Below are 24,798 nucleotides of genomic sequence, written 5' to 3' on the forward strand. Positions count from 1 at the left end.
CAATAAAAATCAGGATTGCACAATTACCTAAAACCTTTCAACTGTGTTCCATATTCTACACATTCATCACAAACAATCTGGCTTAGAGAGCAGTGGGTTGCTTCCTCATTCTCCATGAAGAGGGAGAGATAGAGTGGTAGAGATCTTGATTTAGTCTGGCTTTTCTGGAAAGGGGCAAAATCTGGTTTGGAATTCAGGAGGGAGACTAGGGAGTGGGAAGGAATACAGGTATATAATAAAGGTATGGTCAAAGGTGAATATTTCCTCAAAAGTGGGAAGAACTTGCCCCACTCTGGGGACATCAAATTGAAGGAAGAAAAAATGGTCTGAAACACAGTGGCTTCTAGGGACGGAGGACCATGGAGATTTAGCTAAGTAGGCTTCAGACAGAGTTCAAGGTCTGGCATGAATATCAACGTGCCAACTGATGAAAGTTTCAGCCCAGGGATAGAGAAATACATAAATATTCAAACTGATCTTCTTCTAGCGTGTCCAGACGTCCTGGTACACTACAATTCTAGTGTACACCCACGTGAGTTACCAGGGGCCAACTGCTGAGACTCCCTGCCTGGGCTTCATTTGTGGAATGGGTCTTTCAGTGCTCATTTACTTTAAAAGACAGCTCTCTATAACAGAAAGGACTTAGAAATTACTTGCAAAACATGGTAATGTTTGGGCCTCCCTGGTGGCGCAGTGGTTGAGAGTCCGCCTGCCGATGCAGGGGATACGGGTTCGTGCCCCGGTCTGGGAGGATCCCATATGCCGCGGAGCGGCTGGGCCCGTGAGCCATGGCCGCTGGGCCTGCGCATCCGGAGCCTGTGCTCCGCAACGGGAGAGGCCACAACAGTGAGAGGCCCGCATACCGCAAAAAGAAAAAAAAAAAAAAAAAAAAAAAACATGGTAATGTTTACTTGCAGATATATAGCTGATAATTATATGTCATAAAATGAGAAAATTTCTATATCCTGTACCAGTCATCCTGCCCCCACCCTGCTCCGGGTAAGCACAAAAATATTCTAAAACCTCCATAAAGAGATACCATTAGAAAACAACAACAACAAACAGCAACAAACCTTTCTGAGGCATTTGTGCAAGAATGAAAAGGTAAAAACAAAAATTTTGAAGTGTGACCAATGACAGCAAAAATCTGAAGGTAAGTCTAAATTCTTCACTTGGTCTCTCACATACTTTGTTATGTGATTTACTGTGTGAGTGTATATCTTGGCCAACTGTGGAAGGCTTTCTAACCATGATAAGAAAATAGCCAGATTGTGTGCTTGGGAACATGTATAAATACATATTATGTTTAAAGAATGGTTTTTTTAAAGGTTTAAAAAAAGAATCCAGGCACAAATGAGGAAATAGGCTTGTGCAGAAATTTTAACTATGCAGGTTGTATTTTTCACAGCTTTCAAACAGTTGGGCATAGTTCAAAGTGTCTAATTAATCAGTGATGGCAAAGGGATTAGAAGAAGTAGCTTGTTCTTAAATATAATTGCATCTGTGATGCACTGGCATTTAATCAAGTTGCACAACTATTAGACAAACTTGACGCTTACAAGTGAAGGGAAATCCCAGACAAGCTCAACTCTTTGGGGGCTGTTTTTCAATAAGACCCAGCAAGCTGCTTCTGCTTTTGACCTGGAACCCTGACTCGAGGTCATCAGTGGCTTCCATGCCTCTGGCATTAACAGTAGAAGCAATTCAGTCCTAGGAGGAGTCCCCTGGGTGACCTCCAAACAGGCAACAATATAATAGGTACCTCCACTTGCAGGCTTAGTATTTAAGAGGTAAGAGCTGAAATCAGAGAAGCAAGTTAGAGCTAGGTCAAGTCCTTCCTGACACATAAAAGTTTAACTTATTCAGTCTGATAACTAAGGTATGAAAGCCAGCCCAGGGCCATGTAATGCTCAGACTCCCCCAAGCCTTTTGCCTGCTTCCCTCTGGGTTTAGCTTTGGGCCCGTGTTTCCACATTTGGCAGGCAAAAGCCTCCGAGCCTGGAATCCCACCCGTGTCCAGCTTTGCCACCTCTGTTCTGCCTCACTATGCTGGTGGGCCATGCCTCTGCCTCAGGGCTCAGTGTAGCACCAGCTCTGACTGTCAGGCATTTATTCCACAATCAGGAGAGGTAGAAGCACCCTGGCTGGAAAAGGGCTTCCCCTGCAAGGCCAGTCCTTGCATGCCAGTGCTGCCCTGCAGGTGTGACCGGGAGGAGCTGGCTGTTACAAGCCCTACTGAGATCAGACGGAATGGCCTCCTTGCTCTTAGCGATTTATGCACCAGATTGTACCAAGTCCACCTGCAATCAGCCATCCAGGACAATCAGGAAGAAGCCTGTGAACAGAAGAGTTCCTGGACCTTCCTCAACACCTCTGTCACAGGACCGCATCCCATGAAAGCAACAATGTTCGGTTGTGCAAAATGTTTTCAAAGCATCAGAATTTTAATATGGTCTTGCAGATATCATTGAGAGATAAGAACAGCCTTCTGTTCATGTCAAGCTCCCGCAACCAACTCGTAACGTTGCTCTTCTACAAGCCAGTGGGGTAGCCTCCTCGTCAAACACCAGAAGCAGGGAGGTCGCATGGCCGCTCTCTTCCATCTGTCCAGTCTGAACAAGTTGCCCCCATGGCCAGTCTCTCTCACCTCCAACCCCAAGGACATACTCAACACTGCCTTCCACCCCCCCGCCTAAAAGCTTTGGCAGATAGATAGATGATGTAAGGTCTTTACTAATGTATGAATTGGAAGTCTTCCCAAAGGTCAGAAACCCATTCCATGGGATCTTCATGTTACCTGCCCTAAGGGTCAATGTACCTATTCTAGTAAACCAAACTATGGAAGGATTTTTTTTTTAATTGGCTAAATTTTGTAAATCATATCCATTTTTGAAAGCCATGCAGAGACAAAAATGACGACTGCTTTGGAAACGCTAAAGGTCAGTTTAAGCAATTTCACACTTGATAGGAGCCAACAGAAATATAGAAAACATCACTCCCCAAACAGCTGGCACGCACCAAGCATAATCAGAAATATAAATAAAGATAAAACAAATGGCAAGAGTACCAAAAACCAACTTTGGAAAATTCCAGAAGAGAGGTAGCAGGATTGAGGTATCAAGAAAGGATGATGTCAACTTTCCAGCTGCACCTTCATCCCTTTCCCTAAAATCTCCTGCTAAAATTCAGTCAGTCTGCTAACTTGTTTGAAACTAAACCATCTGTCCTTCTATTTTGTAAACTAAGAAACTTTACCAGCAAAGGCAGGGTGGCCTCTAATTCCCGCATGCTTTGCTCTACCTGATGTGGGGGACTTTCCTGGCGGTCTAGTGGTTAGGACTTTGCCTTTCAATGCAGGGGGTGTGGGTTCGATCCCTGGTCTGGGAGCTAGGATCCCACATGCCTCAGGGCCAAAAAACCAAAACATAAAATGAAGCAATATTGTAACAAATTCTATAAAGACTTAAAAAAAAAAACCTGACGTGGAACAGAACCGTGGTGGCTCCATTTGCTTCCTTGAGGTTTCCCAGGACATCCACCCGAGCCCTCATCTCAGTGCATGAGCTGTCACTTAGGAAACCGCACTGATTGTGGCAAACCTGGTAATCAATTCAGATAATTTAGTGGATCAGAGGTGACAGCTCTGCATCAGACCCCAGAGCTTGGGTTCGTGGAATTCTGGGCACTACCTTACAAGTGGCTTGCTCCTGCACTTGTCACCTGGGGCGTATCTTATTTGCTGTACCGGGGATGGGCCTCTCCCTGTGGTTCGCTTAAATCATATTTACTTTTCATGGAGAACGATAAAGATGAAAGAGCCTATCAAGATTTGGTTTTAAGCAATACAGTTCTTGACAAGAACAAGGAGAAATAGGAGAGCAATAATAATGCTCTCCAAACAGATTAAATCTTGACATCAACAGAGAGGAAAAACCTGAATTCCCAGTACAGAGACTGTGGAAGGGTTGGTCCTATCCCTTACGTTCCTTCCCTACCAGCAAGCACTGTCACGGCACAGACAGGGCCCAAGTCTGGACCACGCAACGGGGAGGACAGCTTTCTTCAGATGCCCAAGAACCACAGCTATGACCCCCAGATCAGATCACATCAGAAGAGCCTATGGTGGTTGGTTTGTTCAATTTTACATCAAAACAAGTTACACTTCCCCTCTTTCTCTGCCTGGCTAACACTTGATCAATGTGACTTTCTTGCTGTCGGGTAAACCCTGACAGTTTACCTGAGGGTCCCAGCTCCATGTTCCCTCAGCACCTTGGGCTTGTCCTAGGAGATCACTCTAGTCCATTGTTTATTTATTCCTCTGTGTTTCACACTCTACTGAGATTTCCTTGAGGGAAGAGATTGGGTCCTTTGTCTGTGTCCTCTAACATACCTGGCACATGACAAACACACACGAAGAAGAATTCCTTCAGTTTGCAGCCAAAGACAAGTTTCCCCAGAGTTAAAGCTCCTTCTCCACCAGTACACACTGGGGCCAAGCATTTCTGAGACTACAAGAGACTTCAAGAGTTTTCACGAGACACTGAAAGAATTGTCGTAGAAGAAGACACAATGATCTTTCAAAATAAGTTAAAGCATTTCATTCCTCTGCTTTGGCTTCCCATCTCACTCACAGTAAAAGCCAAAGCCCAGAATGCTCTCTCCCCACATACCTGCCTGGGTCAGCTCCTGCTCCCTGCATGGCTCTGCCTAAGTCACTCATCAGTGAAGCTTCTCCTGTCCATCCAAGTTCACATACAACAGCAAACTCCCTCCAAGTCCCTTGCCTTACTAGATTCATCTCCTTCGCACTTACTCCATCTGGCACAATATATATTTGTTTACACACTTGCTTGTTTGTTACCTAACTCTCCTCTGTAGCATGTCAGCTCTACAAGGACAGGAACTTCTCTGTGTTCAGAGCTGGATCCCCCCCACCTAGCATAAGGCTTGGTTGTAGTCTCATAACTGGCACAGAGTAAGTACTCAGTAAGTATTTGTCAAATGAAAAACAAATGAATGAAGAATTACTTAAAAGCCAGGCCAAATCTCCCACTTTTTCAATGAGAATGGACAAGAGTGGTCTGACTACAGGAGGACTCAATGGCTGAAATACTAAGACTGTCAGGTGTCCAATCATGTTCAAACTTGCAGTCCACCCAAGGCAGCTGGTTTGGCACTGATGACATGGCAAGTGTGGGATGCTACATAAGAAGGAACATCTAAAAAGAAGACACAGAAATTATGTGAGATGGAAACACCTGGTTTTTCAAATCAGCGGGAATATATTGTCTTCTGAAGTTTCACCGCCAAAAGCAAGTGCTATTAAAACAGAGCTACATGACCCTTCCAGTAGCTTTTCTCACATGGCAACTCCCTTCTTTTTCAAGAGCACAAAAGTAATCTTATAAACGAATTGAAACATTTATTGAGACAATATAGAGGAGTGGTTAAGAGCACAGATACAGGAACCAAATGCCTGCATTCAAATCCCAACTTTGCCACTTCCAACCGTCATGAACTTGGCAACTGATTCAATTTCTCTGTGCCTCAGTTTCCTCTTTGAGGATTGGATCAGCTGACTTACGTAAGGCACTAAGAAGAGTGTGAAGTGCTTGCTATGATTACTGGTTTTTTTTGGCCGCACCACGCAGCATGCAGGATCTTAGTTCCCTGACTAGGGATCGAACCCATGCCCCCTGCAGTGGAAGCGCAGAGTGGACCGCTAGGGATGTCCCAATTACTATTTTTAAAACATGTAGCAACTAGTCTTCCCAAGTAAGCCTTATCTTCCTCTTCCTTCAATATTAATTAGTAAATACTTACTGAGTACCTACTATAGGCCAAATGCTGTGTTCGGCGCTAGGTGGTATACAAAGGTAAATAAAGACTGGTTCTGTCCTTGTTGTGCTCACAATTATTAATGATAATAAACACTCCTGGGATTGATGTTACAGAGTGTCCAGGTCTCTAGAAGTGGGGCAGGGTCACTCGACAAGGGGTTTGCCTGACAGGTGCCCCCAGGGCAGCAGCTCCTCACATTCAATTCTAAGGTTGAAACAAAAGGCAGGATTCTCTCTTTGTGTTAGCACCCATGGTAAGCAAACAGTCTACTACCTATTCATACTTCATTTCTGAGGGCTTAATAAGCAATGCTCAATTCTCGCTGTGAGCCAGAAGGTTGTAAAGCTAACAAGGCCCTTCATCATGTAGCCTCTGCCTGGTCTCTTGTTTCAGACCTGCTACCAGCTAAGTGTTCGCCCCACCCCTTCACTCTAACCTTTTGGATCTTCCTATAGGTCTTCAAACATGTCAGGCTGTCCCACACCACAGTGCCTCTGCACAAGCTGCTCCCTCTGCTGAAACGCTCGCCTCTGCTTTTTTGGGCTACCTAATTTCTACCTGTTCTCCAGATTCAGCTCTAAGAGTCTCTTCCTCCAGCACGTCTTTGACGACACCCAAACCCGGCTGAGGGGCTCCTAAAACGTGCCCCCATAGCACCTATAGCACGAGTAACTGGACTGTAACTGTAATCACTGCTGTTCGTCTCGTCCACAGGTTACCCATGCCCAGAAGACAGGGTAGTATCTTTCGGGTTTTGTATTCCTGGCCTGGAACACTGCAGGTGTTTGATAAACGTACGACTGAGGACATTTGAAGGACACTGGTTGCCCCTGTTCTCATCTCCTTGCTGTCCATCCTAATCACTGTCATCGTCAGCTCCCTTCAAATGACCAAAATGCTCCTTAAAGAAAAATCTTAATACAGAAAAGTAAAATTTCTCCACTCAAAAATCACCTTCTCAATGGGGCTTACCTTGACTACCCCATTTAGACTGCAACCTCCCCTCCACCTAATGCTATAATCCTGGTCACCCTTACTTGCTCTACGTTTTCTTATTTTCCACAGAACTTATCATTGTCTACCATACTATATATTTTAATATGTATATCATTTACTGTCTGTCTCCTCTCCCTAGAACGTAAGCTCCATGCAGATGGAAATCACTGTCCATTTTGAAGAATGATATGTTGTAGGTGTCCAGAATGCTGCTTGGCATATAGTAGGCTCTCAGTAACAACTGTTGAATAAATCATTATATTACCCAAATACATTATCCCTACAACTCTGTAACAATCCTGCATTTTATATATATATATATATATATATATATATTTTTTTTTTTTTTTTTTTTTTTTTTTCCGGTACGCGGGCCTCTCACTGTTGTGGCCTCTCCCATTGCAGAGCACTGGCTCCGGACGCGCAGGCTCAGCGGCCATGGCTCACGGGCCCAGCCGCTCCGCAGCATGTGGGATCTTCCCAGACCGGGGCACGAACCCGTGTCCCCTGCACTGGCAGGCGGACTCTCAACCACTGCGCCACCAGGGAAGCCCATTATAGATATTTTAATCCCATTTTCTAGGTCAGGAAACCAAGCCCAGAGTCTAGGTCATCTGACCAAGTGAACACAGGTAAGTGGCTGGTGGGACAGGGCCTCATTTATTCCCATCCCCAAGTGTGCTTGGAAATTTGGTTCTCTTCCAACAGGTCAGGTGGTCTCCAGAAAGATGATACTTCTTAAATGTTACAAAACCTGCTTTAGCTCAATCTTTCTAATTAACCAAACCAAGAAATTTTTTCAACACGAAATCATATGCCACCAGCGTGCAACAGTTTCCTTAAGAGAGAGAAAGGAAAGAAGATCTAGGAACTCAAAAAGAAATACAGTCTCAGTTTTGGGGTTCAGAGAAGATCATGATGTCAGGCATAGTTTGAGTTCATTGGCTTTAGAAAATGTATGGGATACTGTCAAATCTGAGCTGATTCACTTGGAGATCTGGGGGAAATTTTTATTCAGCTCATGGCCATGTTTAAAAAAACTGGGGGATGCTTACATAACTTTGTGAATACACTAAAAACCACTGAATTATACCCTTTAAGTGGGTGAATTGTATAGTATGCAAATTCTATCTCTGTTATTAAGAATAATAATATTTGGGTTTGGTTCAGATCATGGTCCATGAGTTTGTTTCAGTTCATGGTTTATGGTTCACTTTGGGTTGAGTCATGTGAACAGATCAAATAAACAGAGAAAAAAAATGTGGGAACCATTTCAAAATTTGACCCAGATTATTTATAACAGACTGAAATCTTTAGCCGCTATAACCAAATAGACCTGCAAAGTCCTTAAGTGTTACAAGTTAATACACTAAAGAATAAGAGATTTGCAAAGTGCCATCCAAAACAAATAAAAATCAGGCGCCCAATGGTTCATGTATATTAGAGCACTGAAAGGTTTTAAGTTGGTAGTAATCATTGTTTCTAAGTTATTAAAAACATATACAGAAAGTTGGGCATAGGGCTGTGTCCCTCGAGTTAGAGTTAAAGGAGAGGAGGACTTCCCTGGTGGCGCAGTAGTTAAGAATCCGCCTGCCAGTGCAGGGGACACGGGTTTGAGCCCTGGTCCAGGAAGATCCCACATGCCGCAGAGCAACTAAGCCCGTGCGCCACAACTACTGAGCCTGTGCTCCAGAGCCCGCAAGCCACAACTACTGCAGCCCGTGCACCTAGAGCCCGTGCTCCACAACAAGAGAAGCCACCACAGTGAGAAGCCTGTGCACCGCAACGAAGAGTAGCCCCCGCCGGCCACAAATAGAGAAAGCCTGCACGCAGCAACGAAGACCCAATGCAGCCAAAAATAAATAAATAAATAATTTTTTTTTTTTTAAAAAGAGGAAACAAATATGTATAACTTTCCTAAAAGTCCTAAGTTGAAATTTAATGATGAGTAGCCTTTATAATCAATTAAACTAAGCATATAAAGCTCAGGAGTCAGGAAATACCATAAATTCAAGTGTATATATACATCCATGAGCATGTTTCTCTGCTTGTTGATAAGACACAATCACCAAACACTGAAGAAAATTCCTTCTCAGTAGACACTTCTTAAGATTTGATGTTCAACATGGTCAGCCCTAGGATACCGAATAATGTGAAAGAAGCCAGTATTACAAAGTTACTAAGTTTTTGTTCTTGTAAACTTATTTGCTCTATATGAAAAATCTAGTCTCTCATAAATAATAAGGTAATATAAACTGTATTTTATTTACATATTTATAATTTATAATCCATCTTCTTCCTTAAAGATTTAAGATGGTGAAGCCCACTGAGTAAAAAGACACCTGGCAACGTATTAACTACTCTTCTTTTGCCCATCAACATCTTTAAATAGCAGAGTGTCTAGTACATAGTATGTACTTGAGACATATGTTCATATATTGATGACTAAGTAAACACAAGGGCAAAGATAAAATTTAAGAGGCTAAAGAAAGATATTCATAGAGGACAACAGTGCAATGTACCTTTCATTAAATCTTAAACTCTAAAACCAGTTTAAATCTTAAACTCTAAACACTGGAGATGTGTCCAGTGCCAACATCTTGTATGGCTACTATTTTGGCTGCTCATTTATCCTTTACCTACTATGTACCAGGCACTGGGTATAAGGCGGTGAACAAAACATGGAACTTAATTACTCTTTTCTGATAAGACCCCGTCTCCCTGAATACAAGGCACCTCCAACCGAAGAGGGTCCAATTAGAGTATGTATTTGCCTGAGAGTTTTCTGTAAACAGATGAGACTCACAGATGGCCCAGAAAACTAGGGTAAACTTCTGTTTGCACTTCCTCAAAGCTTCTTCAATTCTGTTATGTTTCCTTGGACTCTTTATAATAAATCCCCTTTTATGGCTTAAAGTAGGTTAAGATGACTTCCTGTCACTTGCAATTAAAAAATTCCTACTAAATCAACTTTCAATATACATATGAGAATAGTGAGGCTGAGGGAGGTTAAATGACTTACCGGATCTAGAAAAAGAACACAGGTCTCCTAACTCCCAGTGCTGAGCTATATCATAGGTTCAAGTAAAAACAAGCTTTAGAGAAAGGAATCAACATGCAGTACCTCATGAACCACAGAGCCCAGCATGAAGTCCAGCCTCTGGCACAGTTCTCCAAGATTGGATAAGCTGCTGGCCCTGTGAGCACTATCTGGATCTCTTGCTCCCCTCAGGAAGGTGTGGATCAAAGGTTCTCGGTACTCTGAGACCATGTCCCCTGTAGAAAAAGGGAAGAAATCAAAATACTTCAAAACAAACTTTCAATTTCTTAAAGAAGGAATAACATATCACCATGGCACACTGTATGGTGTTTTATACTTTTTTTTTTTTTTTGCAGTACGCGGGTATCTCACTGTTGTGGCCTCTCCTGTTGCGGAGCACAGGCTCCGGACACGCAGGCTCAGCGGCCATGGCCCACGGGCCCAGCCGCTCCGCAGCATGTGGGATCTTCCCGGACCGGGGCACGAACCCGTGTCCCCTGCATTGGCAGGCGGACTCTCAACCACTGCACCACCAGGGAAGCCCCTGGTGTTTTATACTTTTCAAAGTACTTGCATAACCATTAAAAATCATGCTCTGGAAGAATAATGTTAGGGAAAATATTCATGATGAATTATTTTCTGAAAAAGCAAGTAGAATCCCAATTATAACCTAAAAACCTACATGGGGAAATAAAATATTTGAAGACTTTAAAATGTATATATATATAAAAGAGAAAAATGTACATATCATAAGTGCATAGCTTAATAAACTTTCACAAACTCAATACAACTGTCACAGTCACACAAACAGCAAGTATGGTCCAAGGCTAGAGCCTGGTCCTTAGCCCAGTACTCTTCCTACACTATCGCCCTACCTACTCAAGCAAATTGAGTGAAAGACAATCAAGGCATTTTGGGTCCTTGTCAAAGAGAGATCTATGATTCTTCACTCATTTGGCAGATCTTTACTGAGAGTCCTACTATATACTAAGCACGGCTTCTGATGCTTGGGATATACTGGTGAACAAAAGAAGCAAAGAGTCTTGCTCTCTTGGAGTTTCCATTGTAGTGTAAATTACACAGTATGTTAGAAGGTAATAAATGCCATGCGGTGGTGGGGGGGGCAGCAGGAGGAAAGCAGCGTGGAAAAGAAAAAAAGGAGTAATGAAGATGGTGGCAGACTTCAGTTTTTAAAAAGATGGTCAGGGTTGGCTTCATTGAGATGGTTGAGACATCTAATCAAAGGCTAGAAGGTGAGGCTGTCGCCCATGTGGACATCTGGGGGAGGAGTACAGCAGGAAGAGGGAACAGCTAGTGTAAAAAAAAAAGCTTGTGGGGGAGCATGCCTGTGGAACATCAAGAAAGCCCAAGAGGAGGCTAGAGGGGTGATGGCAGGGGTGAGTGCTGGTGCAGAGCTTACAAGCCTTTGTAGGCCTCTGTAAGGACTTGGGCTTTTTCTGAGTAAAATGAGAGGCCTTTGGAGGATTTTGAGCAAAAAGGTGCTAAAAGATGACTCTGGCTGCAGTGCTAAGAACATGCAGTAGTGTATGTGTCTGTATGTGTGTCTGGGGTGGAGCAAGGGTACAAATTAGGAAGCTACTGCAGTAAGCTGTTTGAGAGAGGATGGTGACATGAACAGTAGAGGGGGTGAGAAAAAGATTCTGCATATATTCTGAAGATTACACCAACATGATTTCCAGAGGACTCCAATAATGACTTCCAGGATTTTAGCTTTTGTGCCTGGAAGGATGAAGTTACTATCAACTGAGGTGGGAAAATCTCCAAGTGAAGCAGGCCTGGAGCAGGAGAATTCAGTTTTAATATGTTGAAAAAGTAGTGGAAGATATATAGAGAGTTCAGAAGAGAAGTCTGGATTGAAGATATACATTTTGGAATCAATGGAATGTAGATTATATTTAAAACCTTGAAACTAGATGTATAATCAAGGGAGTGAGTTTAGGCAGGGAAGGGAAGAGGACCGAGGACCAAACCTATACCCTTCCTTCAACATTAAGTCTGGGAAGGGTCTGGGAAGGGAAGAACCAGCAAAGGAGACTGAAAAGGAATAACCAGTCATGTAGGAGAAGAATTAGCATGGTATCCTAGAAATTAAGGGAAGAAAGTGTATCAGAGAGGAAAGAATGGTCTGCATCAAATGCTGCTAATAAGTCAGGTAAAAGAAGACTAAGAATTGACCATTAGATTGAGTAACAATGAGGTCACTGTTGACCCTGACAAGAACAGTTGTTTTTTTTTTTTTTTTTAAATAAATGTGTTTATTTTTGGCTGCGTTGGGTCTTTGTTGCTGTGCACGGGCTTTCTCCAGTTGCGGCGAGCAGGGGCTACTCTTCATGGCAGTGCGTGGGCTTCTCATTGTGGTGGCTTCTCTTGTTGCAGAGCACGGGCTCTAGGCGCGTGGGCTTCGGTAGTTGTGGCACGTGGGCTCAGTAGCTGTGGCTTGTGGGCTCTACAGCACAGGCTCAGTAGTTGTGGTGCACGGGCTTAGTTGCTCCACGGCATGTGGGATCTTCCCGGACCAGGGCTTGAACCCGTGTCCCCTGCATTGGCAGGTGGATTCTTAACCACTGAGCCACCAGGGAAGCCCGACAAAAACAGTTTTGATGCACTGGCAGGGGTAAGCGCATGATAGAAGTGGGTTTAAAATATAATGTGAGGGCTTCCCTGGTGGCGCAGTGGTTGAGAGTCCACCTGCCGATGCAGGGGACACGGGTTCGTGCCCCGGTCCGGGAGGATCCCACATGCCGCGGAGCGGCTGGGCCCGTGAGCCATGGCCGCTGAGCCTGTGCGTCCGGAGCCTGTGCTCCGCAACGGGAGAGGCCACAACAGTGAGAGGCCCGCGTACAGCCAAAAAAAAAAAAAAAAAAAAATATATATATATATATATATATATATATATATATATACATATACATATATATATATATATAATGGGAGAAAAAGAATTGGAGACAGATCACTTAAGGAGTTCTCTGCACAGCATATCAAAGAAATGGGGTGGTAGCTGGTCAAGGAAGTGGGGCCAAAAAAGGTTTTTGCATTATTTTATTCTTAAAGAGAGGAGAAAGCACGCCAAGGCACTCAGAATTGACTTTTTTTTTTTTTTTTTTTTTTTAATGGAAACAACTTCTTCCTCCACAGATGGGCTGAGAACTAAAGCTGCTTTGACTTGATCTTGGCTCTGAGGCCCTAGCTCCAGAAACCAAGTATAACACTCCACTTCCAGCCTTTCTGTAGCCCTAAGGTAACATGATTATCTAAATGGCGACAAAATGGTTTCTGAAGCATATGTTTAAAGTCACCAAAATGGTAACTTACATAGAAAAGTCACCAACCTGCTCTATATCAGGCCCAGTTAAAATGCCTCAAATGCCACTTCCTTTGTGAAAACCTCCCTTAATATCCTCAGTCAGCCTTAATTAGTCCTCCTTGGAAGTCCCACAGTACTTTGTACTTAAATCACATTTGTTACTAATGCCTTGATTCCTAGATGTTTTCAGCCTATATCTATTTCTTCCATTAGACTATAAATTCCTTGAGGGTAGAACTTTGCTTCATCTCTGTTCCTATTGGTTCTTAGTAATCTTTGCACATACTAGGTACTCAACAAATACCAATGTTGAACCGAATTCACTCATTTATTCAATAAAATGTAATTATGCAACAGTATCATGCTAATGTTCTAGGGATACAAAAATTGATAAAACGTAATCTTTACCCTTTAAGTAGCCCAAAGTTTAGGGGGTGGGTATAAACAGATAAGTACCAACAATTACAGTACTGTGCAGTTAATGCCATCACAGAGTCAAGCAGAGGTTGCTTAGCATAATGTCACTAATCTTCAGTCACTTGGAAGGGGGAGGAGGAGGAAGTTTATTTTTTGTTTTCCCTCAAAGTCAGGAACACAATGTACTTTCCTTACAATACAAGAAAAAGATGAGGACTAATTTCTCTAAAATGCTCCCAGTTCCTAACACAATACATGCAGTCACAAGACTCACCTCCTGCTCAGTTAATATCAACATATATTGCAGAAATGGAATCAATGAATGACTTAGCCATAGCCTATTTTCAGAATAGAAAAGAGGGGACTTTGTGCCTACTAGTATTTGCATTTCTGAATATCAGTCCTAGTGAAGGCAGTCACATGTATGCACAACAAAATCTGCATAAAGGCTTCTCTGCAGAACTGTAATAGTAAAAAATGAGAAGATATAAATTAAATATTAATTAATGTGGAAGTGGTTAAATAACCATACATATTATGGAATACTGTGTGGTCATTAAAAGGAACAAGATAGAATTAAGTGCAACAATACAGAAAGGTTCCCCTGGGACTTCCCTGGTGATCTAGTGGTTAATACTCTGTGCTTTTACTGCAGGGGGCATGGGTTTGATCCCTGGTCGGGGAACTAAGATCCCACCTGCTGCGCGGCCAAAAAGAAGCTATTAAAGAAAATTTAATATTCCTTAAGAAAATATTTCTAAAGGAAATATTTAATTTCCTTAAGACACTGTTAAGTGAAAGAAACTAATAGAACCAGTATCATTCCATTTACATATGTAAAAATGCACACACATAACTTCTCTCAATATTAAACAAACCACACTTACAGATTTAAATATGTATATTAAATATACAAACGCATAGAAAAAAGAGAAAAAAGATTTACTACTCTTTGGACAAATAACTTGTCCAAAGAGTAAATACAACCAAGATCAAACTTAGGTAGTCTGACACTTAACTCCTATGATACAATGCATTTAAGATATTTCCAAAAGAGGAAAACATCTCTTTCTACTTTTGTTATAGTACTGTCCCTTTCTGGAGCTAGAAACGGGCGTGCTCGTTCTGCAGTGTGAGATGTGCATCCAGAGTTAAGAGCTCTGTGTTCTAATTTTGGCCCTGCTGCCAACTAGCAGTGTCACTCAGAGCAATTCCCTTCACCTCCCCGGACCAACTGGAGATGAGTCAATTAGATGAGATGGTCTCTCTGGCCCCTTCCAGTTGGAAGTCTATGAGGTGATGAGTCATCTTTGGCTTAGCCATCAGGGGAATGAGATTCAGGAGACTTAGAAAGGAAGAAAAGGCACATATTCATGAGTACTGGAGTGGGAGGCTGCTGTGGTTAAAGGAATGAAGGTCCTTGATGGGAAGGAAGTCACTGAGAAATGAAGGAAATCTGGAAATCCATAAGGAGGGGAAATTGCAGGTTGAAAAGGTAAGAGCAGATGACAAACTAGTTAATATTTACTAATGTAGGGATTTAAAGTTAAAAATAAGTGGTAAACTAACATAACATTGAAATTAACTATATTTCAATTTAAAATGGATAAAAAAAATAAGTGGTAAAGAAAAGACACTATGTGCCAAGTACGGTGCTAGGCACTATGGACCATAAACAAGAAAGAGTCCCTCCCCTCATGGCATTCAAAGTCTACTGGGGAAGAGGAAAAAAAATGACCAAGCAATAACAATGGAGTGAGTTGTGCCCAAAATGGTGACAGAGAAAGATACTTTTATGAGTAATGTTTTGATCTGGTACCAATTTCCATTAATAACAGCTCCAGTATTCTTTTTCATCCAGACTCAAAAGCCTGGTGTTCTTTTTTGACTTCTCCCAGCTACCCTTCAGTCAATCAGTCAGTTCATTTATTATTCTTCGATCCTTATTTACTTCCCTATGGGATTTGAGGCAACTTACAATAAAAAATATTGAAACTGAATTGAATATTTTTTAGAAGTTCTATAGTAATTGAAGAAGTACACATATCCCAAGCTAAGAATGGTTATTGCAAATGAATCCCAAATTTAGTTGAGCAATTCTGGTAGCTGAGGCAAAAAAGGAAACAGAAAAAACATAGTTCCCATTACTCAATAAAAGAAAGAACATAGATTCGTTAGGAGACAAAAACTTCAGGAAGAATACCAAGAGGTATCTTACTCATTCATTCAGCAAATCTTAATTGAGTGCCTACAATATTCCAAGTACATTCTCAGTACTGGAGATAATATAGCATAAACAAGAAAGCAAAGTTCCCATCTTTATGAAGCCTACTTCTAGTGGAGGAGAAAGACAATAAATAGTAAATAAACTTTCCAGCAGCAATAAGAGTTACGAAGAAAAATAAGGAGGGGGCAGCCGTTAAGAGTCAGGGGTGAGGGCTCAGGGAAAAGCTGTCAGAGGAGAAGAGCTGAAGGAACAAGTAATGTGAAGACCTGGGGGAAAAGGGAAGAGCAGAATGGACAACAGAACTTTTACATTCAATGTAGAAATCATATGGCTGTTTCTTACACTGACCTACCATAAAAGTCAAGGGCATACCATTACATTAACAAAACCAAATTTTAACATTCCATTTATATAAATTCCTGCCCTGCCAGAGCTTCATTACAACTTTCCAAATGAGCATCCATTTAACTGCATGCTCCACCAACCCCACTCCCAAGTGTACCTAAGAGGAGCCAGTGGAGACTTGGATCTCAAGAGCCCTGTACTGTACCCAGTCAGCTGGCTCTGGGCCCACTTGCTACCTTGTTTTCCAGGTATTGGACTGGACGAGCTGGGACACTCCCTGCATCCACTCTGCATGCATTTCTCAAAGTGCCCTGCTGTCATGTTCTCTGCAACCTGACCTCTCTTAGACCTCACATACACAGTCAAGATTTGCCACACCCTTGCTCAAACCTGGTCTTCTTCGGGGATTTACAGCTCTGCCCCCATTTCCTAGAGGCTCTGCTAGCCTCTGACTGTCCTCCTTCTCCCTAGCTCTTGTCATGCTGTGTGGCTGGTTTCTTAAGACTGTACTGGATCCTAGTCTCCAGGTTGGGGGTGAGCCCTGACCAGGTTTCTATGCAGAACAAAATGAATGCATATGATCAGAGAATACAGCTTCAAGGGCTGCAATAACAGAATTTAAAGATCCTACAAAAAGGGTTCTTAATTTGAGCTTTAGGGATCCCTACATGTCAAATTTTGTTGTGTACACCTCACTAGCATTTTCCCATTCTTCCTTGTAAACAGCACTCTAATTCTGTTCAAATATCCACCTTCCCCACTGCCCAACCATCACTTATGTGATTCAGGCTAAGGTCTTTGTTGCTTTAAATGAATCACGGTGGACATATCCCCTTGCCTTAACTGCTTTGGGCACGTGACCCAGTCTGAACAATGAGATGTGAAGGAAAATCTGTTGGAAGACCCTAAGAAAATATTTTGCCTCTGGTTATAAGAATATTACACCTCAAAAAAAAAAGAGGGCTTCCCTGGTGGCACAGTGGTTGAGAGTCTGCCTGCCGATGCAGGGGACACAGGTTTGTGCCCCGGTCTGGGAAGATCCCACATGCCGCGGGGCGGCTAGGCCCGTGAGCCATGGCCGCTGAGCCTGTGCGTCAGGAGCCTGTGCTCCGCAAGGGGAGAGGCCACAACAGTGAGAGGCCCATGTACCGCCAAAAAAAAAAAAAAAAAGAATATGACACCTCAGAGCTGCTTCAGCCAAATGAAACTGTGAGGAACCAGGGGATGAGACTAATAAAGCTGAGGCTGGCAGAGTAGAAAGATGAAAAGATTTTGGATCTTGAATGATGTCATGGAGGCAAAGGATTAACCAGTTCAGAACTTTCTGTCATATGCAATGATTCATTCCTTATTGTTTAAGCCAACTGAGTTGGGAATTTGTTACCTGCAGCCAAAAGCATTCTGATATGACATATGAAAAGTTAACGCTATAGAGTACTTCTATGTCAGTTCTATGTTTATCAATACAAAGCCAGAGAGACTTCCCTGGTGGCACAATGGTTAAGATTCTGTGCTCTCAATGCAGGGGGCCTGCCTGGGTTCGATCCCTACTCAGGGAACTAGATCCCACATGCATGCTGCAACTAAGAGTTCGCATGCCACAACTAAGGAGCCCGTGTGCTGCAACTAAGGAGCTGGTGAGCCACAACTAAGGAGCCCGCCTGCCTCAACTAAGACCCAGCACAACCAAATAAATAAATAAATATAATAATTAAAAAATAATACAAAGCCAGAAAAGTTAGATTTGCCAAAACAAACTTAAAGCAGTATATGTTTTTAAAAGGGTTCAAAAGTCAATTTTATAACATATAAAAGAAAAAATTAAACCCAATAATTTTCTTTCTTCTAATTACAATTTTAATTGGGACAATAGACTAGTATACGGCATGACTCAAAATATCAGTGTGTGTAATATATATATATATATACTTTGCCAAAGAGCAGAGTCATCTTTATACATCTGCCAACCTGTTAAATAAAGAAAGGTGAGTAACTATTTACAGTAGGAGCTCATGTGAAGGGGTTATATGCTGAGTATATTTCGCAACTACTGACTAACTAGTTCATTTAAAACCTCAGGCTCTGGGACACCCACTGCTATTCCTTAGTTTCTGATTAAGCAACAAAACCTCAATTATATCATCCAGGAGGGGTTTTGGTTAATATATATATTTTTGGCTTTTGCCTTTTTGTGTTTTTCTTTATCCAGATGAGAAGTTTGTATTGCTTCAGTTGAAACTTATTTGAACCACAAAGTTCCAAGATTCTAATTCACCTTTTGTCAGAAAAGGTGGTATACACTTGCCCCCTGACAGGGGCAAATACTCATTACCATCCTGTTGTCTCCTTAAAAGTATACATATTATATGGCTTTTACAAAAAATAGTATTGATTTTTGAACTCCCTCACCGCCATTTTCAGAAAGTATTCACAGTAGACTACAATATTTAGACTAAGAGATACCCATGGAACTGAAGTTGGAGAGTCCACCATCTTTTTCCTCAGGCCTTCAGAAACAGCTTCAGGGAAATGAACACAGTAAACCCAAGACTACTTTTAGAAACTTACTCAAGTTGATTCTAGTCAGTGGGGTTTATCCTAGTTCAGCTCTACGGCTTTTCCTTTGTGCAACGACAATGACAACACCTGGCTATTTGCATCTCCATATTCTTCTCAGGAAGTCAGCAATAATCAACCTTATTGAGAAGCAAACAGCTGTGTGTTCAAGGAAACAAATGAAGGATCTAGATTTGTTTGAACAAACTTGATTAAAAAAACGAGGTGCTTTGGAAGGTGAAAAATCAAGTGCATAGTGAAAAGAGAGCTGGAAAAATTTTAACCTGCCTGTGACTTGTTTGTATCAATTATCGTATATATGAAAAGATTCCTTCAACAAATTAGGACTTGGAAGATTTTTTTTTAGTCAAGCTTGGCAATGGTACTTTGAAGTCTACATTGATAGATTCATTTATGCCTATCAGATCCCACCTTCCCTCATAAAGGATCTGAGATGACCTGAAACAAGAGACACTTACATAGTGAAAGAGCTATCAAATCTGAGCTGACACAGTAAACTACTGGAGTCAGGAGACCTGCTGATTTCAAGGGCTTGACTACTCTTCTAGTTCAGTGAAACAGGTCATAAAAGTGAAATCAAGAAAAGTCAAGTGAGAAAGAAAATTCCACTGCTAGCCAAATCTTTACACCATCCTTTCAAAACTCCGTAATTAATGTCTGCAGAGCCCTCTATTCCTTCTTTCCTTCTTCTCTTCCCTTCTTTCTCTCTTTCTACCCCCCCTCCTTTTCTTTTGAGACATAGAAGGGAACACTGATAAAAAAATCATTCTTAACTACTCTCTTCTATCTACCAACAGGAAATAACTAAGAAATATCCTATCCTGCTGGTTAAGGTGCTGTTGGGTAAAGGCAATTATATTTTCCAAAGACTGAATGATCACTTACAGCCAGCACTCCTCTGTAATCAGAAGTTGACATACATTCTGAGTAATGTTTTAGACCAATGTTTCTTAAACACAAACATGGGCAGTGAAATTGCGCAGTGCAACTTGATTATAATGTGGATCCAGGTGATTCAGAATTATCATTAAAATGAAAACACAACATTTAAAAAATTCTTTTAAAGAATTCACAGACCGGGCCTCCCTGGTGGCGCAGTGGTTGAGAGTCCGCCTGCCGATGCAGGGGATACGGGTTCGCGCCCCGGTCCGGGAGGATCCCATATGCCACGGAGCGGCTGGGCCCGTGAGCCATGGCCGCTGAGCCTGCGCATCCGGAGCCTGTGCTCCGCAACGGGAGAGGCCACAACAGTGAGAGGCCCGCGTACCACAAAAAAAAAAAAAAAAAAAAAAAAAAAAGAATTCACAGACCCCTGAATTATATCAGAATTTAATCTCCAGACTCCAGCTCTTCCATCTAGCTAATTCAATAAAAACATTAAAACATGTAACGTGCACTACAATGTGCAAGGGACTCTAATGGGCACTAGAGATTTAGAGGTGAAGGAAATTTTGCATATATATGTCCAGCTGATCCAGTACAGCTGATAATTTGAAAAAGACTGATAATGCTTTTTTGAGCAAGGGAATGGCTTAACTAGAGATATATTCTTGAGTTTGGTGAATCTGAATTTATACGTGTGTTCAGAAAGGACAAAAGTCTTTGTTCTATGACGTAGAATGAGGTTTGCATCGTAATAATTAATCTCCAGCTGGATCACTTCTACTGCAATGCCTTCAGGACACTCTTACACTCTGTTAACTGGCTGCAAAGTCACAGTCAGCCAAAGGATATGATAATCTTTTAGAGATCAACTCTTTTTTCCCAAATGAATAATGATTCAAATAGTATGGTGTTTTCTCTACACAATAAGGGTAGTAAATAAAATGTTAAGCCGCATGGAATGATTGAAAATTTCTACAATCTTTAGCAAGAGAAAGTCTTTTTCTATGATAGTCACAGAGGAATCAGGTCATTGATAGCACAGTCATTGTAGGGTGTGGCCTCACCAGCTCAGAAGTGCTGATGCCTACTTCACTCTCAATGCAGGCATGAAAGTAATTTATTCCACTTGAAGCAACTGATGCCTCCTAACCTACTTTTTAGCTCTTGCTACCAGGTGTCAAAAGTAGGTATTGAGACTAGCAATTAATACTCTGAAAATGAAATTAAGAAAACAATTCAATTTATAACTGAATCAATCAAAAAGAATAAATGCTTAAGAATAAATTTAACAAAAGAAGTGGAACGTTTGTACTCTGAAAACTACAAAATATTGTTAAAAGAAATTAAAGAAGAACTAAATAAATGGAAAGACATCCCACATTCATGGATTGGCAATGCTGCCAAAATTGATCTACAGAGTCAATGTAATCTCTATCAAAACCCCAGTTGCCTTTTTTCCCCCCCAGAAGTTGGCAAGCTGATCCTTAAATTCACATGGGAATGTAAGGGATACAGAATAACCAAACAATCTTGAAAAAGAAGAACAAAGCTGGAGGACTCCCATTTCCTAATTTAAAAACTTACTACAAAGCTACAAAAATCGAGACAATCTGGTACTAGCCTAAAGACACACCTGCAGATCAATGGAATAAACTGAGAGTCTAGAAATAAACTCTCATTTTTATGGTCAATTGATTTTCAACAAGAATGTCAAGATAATTCAATCAGGAAGAGAATAGTTTTTCAACAAATGGTGCTAGGACAACTGGACATCCACATGTAAAAGAGCTGAACCCCTTCCTTACACCATATACAAAAGTAACTTCAAATGATCATAGATCTAAGTGTAAGAGCTAAAATTATAAAACTCTTAGAAGAAAACACAGGAGTAAATCTTTGTGACTTAGGTTAGGCAAAGGCATTTCAGGGACTTCGCTGGTGGTCTAGTGGTTGATAATCTGCCTTCCAATGCTGGGGAGGTGGGTTCAATCCCTGGTCAGGGAACTAAGATTCCACATACTGCGGGGCAACTAAGCCTGCACACCACAACTACTGAGCCCTCATGCCTCAACTAGAGAGCCCGCGTGCCGCAAACTACAGAGCCCACACACTCTGGAGCCCGTGCACCGCAACTACAGAGCCCACACACTCTGGAGTCCATGCACCACAACTAGAGAGAAGCCCACATGCTGCAACAAAAGATCCTGCATGCCGCAACGAAGAACCCACATGCTGCAACGAGACCCAACACAGCCAAGAAAAACAAAAGGGCATTTCACATACCACACCAAAAGCACAAGTGGCAAAAGACAAAATAGGTATGTTGGACTTCACCAATGTTAAAAACTGTTGTGTGTCATCAAGAAAGTAAACAGACAACCTACAGAATGATGGGAGAATATATTTGCAAGTCATGTATTTGATAAAAGGCTTATCTTCAGAATCTATAAAGAACTCTTACAACACAATTAAAAAAGAAAAATAGGTCAAATTCAAAATGGGCAAAGGATCTGAACCGTATATTTTCCAAAGAAAATATACAAATGGCACATAAGAAGATGCTCATGGGCTTCCCTGGTGGCGCAGTGGCTGGGAGTCCGCCTGCTGATGCAGGGGACATGGGTTCGTCCCCCGGTCCGGGAGGATCCCACATGCCGCGGAGCGGCTGGGCCCGTAAGCCATGGCTGCTGAGCCTGCGCGTCCGGAGCCAGTGCTCCGCAACGGGAGAGGCCACAACAGTGAGAGGCCCGCGTACCAAAAAAAAAAAAAAAAAGAAGAAGATGCTTAGTACCATTAATCATTATGGAAATGCAAACCAAAACCACAAGATACCACTTCATACCCATTAGGATGGCTATAATCAAAAAGACAAGAACAAGTGCTGGTGAGGAGAAGAAACTGAAACACTAATACACTGCTGGCCGAAATGTGAAATGGTGCAGCCACTTGGGAAAACAGTTTGGCAGTTCCTCAAAAAGTCAGAGTTACCATATGACCCAGCAATTCCACTCCTTCGTATATACTCAAGAGAATTTAAAACACATTCCCACATAAAAACTTGAACATGAAATGTTCAAAGCAGCATTATTCATAATAGTCAAAAAGTGAAAAGAACTCAAATGTCCACCAACTGATGGATGGATTTTAAAATGTGTTACATCCATACAATGGAATATTACCTGGCAATAAAAAGGAATAAGGTACATGCTGCAACACAGATGAACTTTGAAAACATGTAAGTTAAAGAAGCCAGTCAAAAAAAAAATGTATGATTTCATTTATAGGAAATATCCACAAGAAGAAAATCCCTAGAGACAGAAAGATTAGTGATTGTCTGACTGGTCATGGGTACAGGGTTTATTTTGGGGTGGCAAAAATGTTTCAAATTTGATTGTGGTGATGGCTGTACAACCTTGGGAACATACAAAAAATTTTTGAATTGCACACTGTAAATTGGTAAATTGTATAGTATATGAAGTATATCTCAATAAAGCTATTTTTTTAAAAAGTAAGTTTGGGGCCGGGAGGGGTTAAAGGAGGGCTACATAATCTAGTTCACGTTGAAGCTGGAAAAATAAATAACATAAAAATCTTCACATATTAGAAGAGAAGAGGTATATGTGTGTAAGCAGAATCTGATATGAAACGCACCTCTGCCTTCCAGCAGCTCAGAGACCAAAGGCTTGGGGGCAGATCTCACAGACAATTCACAATGGTTGCTCCCTTCAAACATGAAGTAGGAGATCCGGATTCTTTCATGATGTGCCCACTACGGGAACCGGGTCCTGCCCTTGACCACCAGGTCAAGCAGAACCCAGAGCTTTCCCATTGCTTTGTGAATGGCATTGCTTCTGCCAGCTCTTTGCTTCCTTATTTGTCAGTAAAAGATGGTGCCAACACAATTTCAGTCTTTACTACTTCAGAGCTGGCAGTTTAATGGGTAACATTTTTTAAACCTTCTAAATGAATTTTCATTGCATCAGCTTTAAAAAATATTAGTATAATATAAAAGTCTCTTAAAAGAGGCAAGAAAAATATTGAAGATATAGACTCAAAGGTTCTTACATACAGTTACAGCCATTTGGCCCAACAGTCCATCTCTGGGTATGCCAAACCACATCTGACAAACATTAACCCAGGGATAGTTAAGACCTCCTACCAGTATTTTAAAACTTTTGTGCTCCAGCCTTTTTATTACGTCCATCCCAATCTCTTCTGCTCTTTATTTCATTTCCTCTTAAGGACCAGGCTCAAGTGGAGGTGGAGACCTGGAGTCTTTGTCTGCCTATCTTTGAATCTTAATCTTATCTTTCCAGGCTCCTGGATCTCATTTACATTGTTTGAATTGCCTCTGTAATCTAACCAGTTCAAGTAGGCTCTTCCTTTTCCAAGACAGTACACTTTTTGTACTTTCAGATTTGATATTAGATATTTTGGGGAGAAAAAAGAGAGTAAAGGTACAAAAAAGGTCAAATGTCACAATACACACTTCACTCACTAAAGCCGTTACTGAAAAAAGGAATCCAGAGAAACTATTTTTCCTCCCATTTATTTGGGAACTAAAGTAAATAGATCCCTGGGGATGAGTAACATGGTGGAGAGCCACATGCCCTCACAGAAATATTCCTGCTGACCTGGTCAATAAGGAAACAGGAGACAAAATATAGATCTGACTCTCTGCATGGACCCTTTTATGCCCTCAATAATATCTAGTAATTTTTCCTGCATTTTAGGGCCTGGAACTCTATTTCACTACTGAAAGAAATACAGTAGAAGAATTACTTGTTTTTTGTAACATTTCATCAATACAACTTATTGCTGCGACTGGACCAGAGTCAACAGAGACAATAATTTATGTCAAGGTCAGAAGGAAATTAGATTGACACGACAGATCCTGACAGGCAGGATTTCCTTTCCAAAAGCCATTTAGAGAATTAAATAATTTAAATGCAATTAATTTTTTATGAAATTCATCATTTAAAAAATTCATAGGTAAATTCTGATCTATTAACAACAATTACTTTTCAGCCTTGAATTTCCCCTGCCGCTCTGGGGAAATCATCTCTTTTCTGATTTTAGTATCCCTTCTCCACATAGCCCTTTATGAACAGGGGAGAGATTTTAGTTAAGATAGAATATGCA

At 41.5% G+C, this 24,798-nt stretch overlaps 1 protein-coding gene across 1 annotated transcript in view; it reads right to left on the reverse strand.

Annotated features, from left to right (window-relative positions):
- Positions 1 to 24,798, reverse strand: part of TANGO6 (transport and golgi organization 6 homolog) — a 170,478-nt gene that overhangs the window by 29,311 nt on the left and 116,369 nt on the right. The window contains exon 16 of the mRNA XM_082606990.1: positions 9,962 to 10,113. Coding sequence (XP_082463116.1) covers positions 9,962 to 10,113 — 152 coding nt within the window. The remainder of the gene's footprint in view (positions 1 to 9,961; positions 10,114 to 24,798) is intronic.

The sequence above is a fragment of the Mesoplodon mirus genome (assembly GCF_964341445.2).
Source record: "Mesoplodon mirus genome assembly, chromosome: 19".
NCBI classification, from domain to species: Eukaryota; Metazoa; Chordata; class Mammalia; order Artiodactyla; family Ziphiidae; genus Mesoplodon; species Mesoplodon mirus.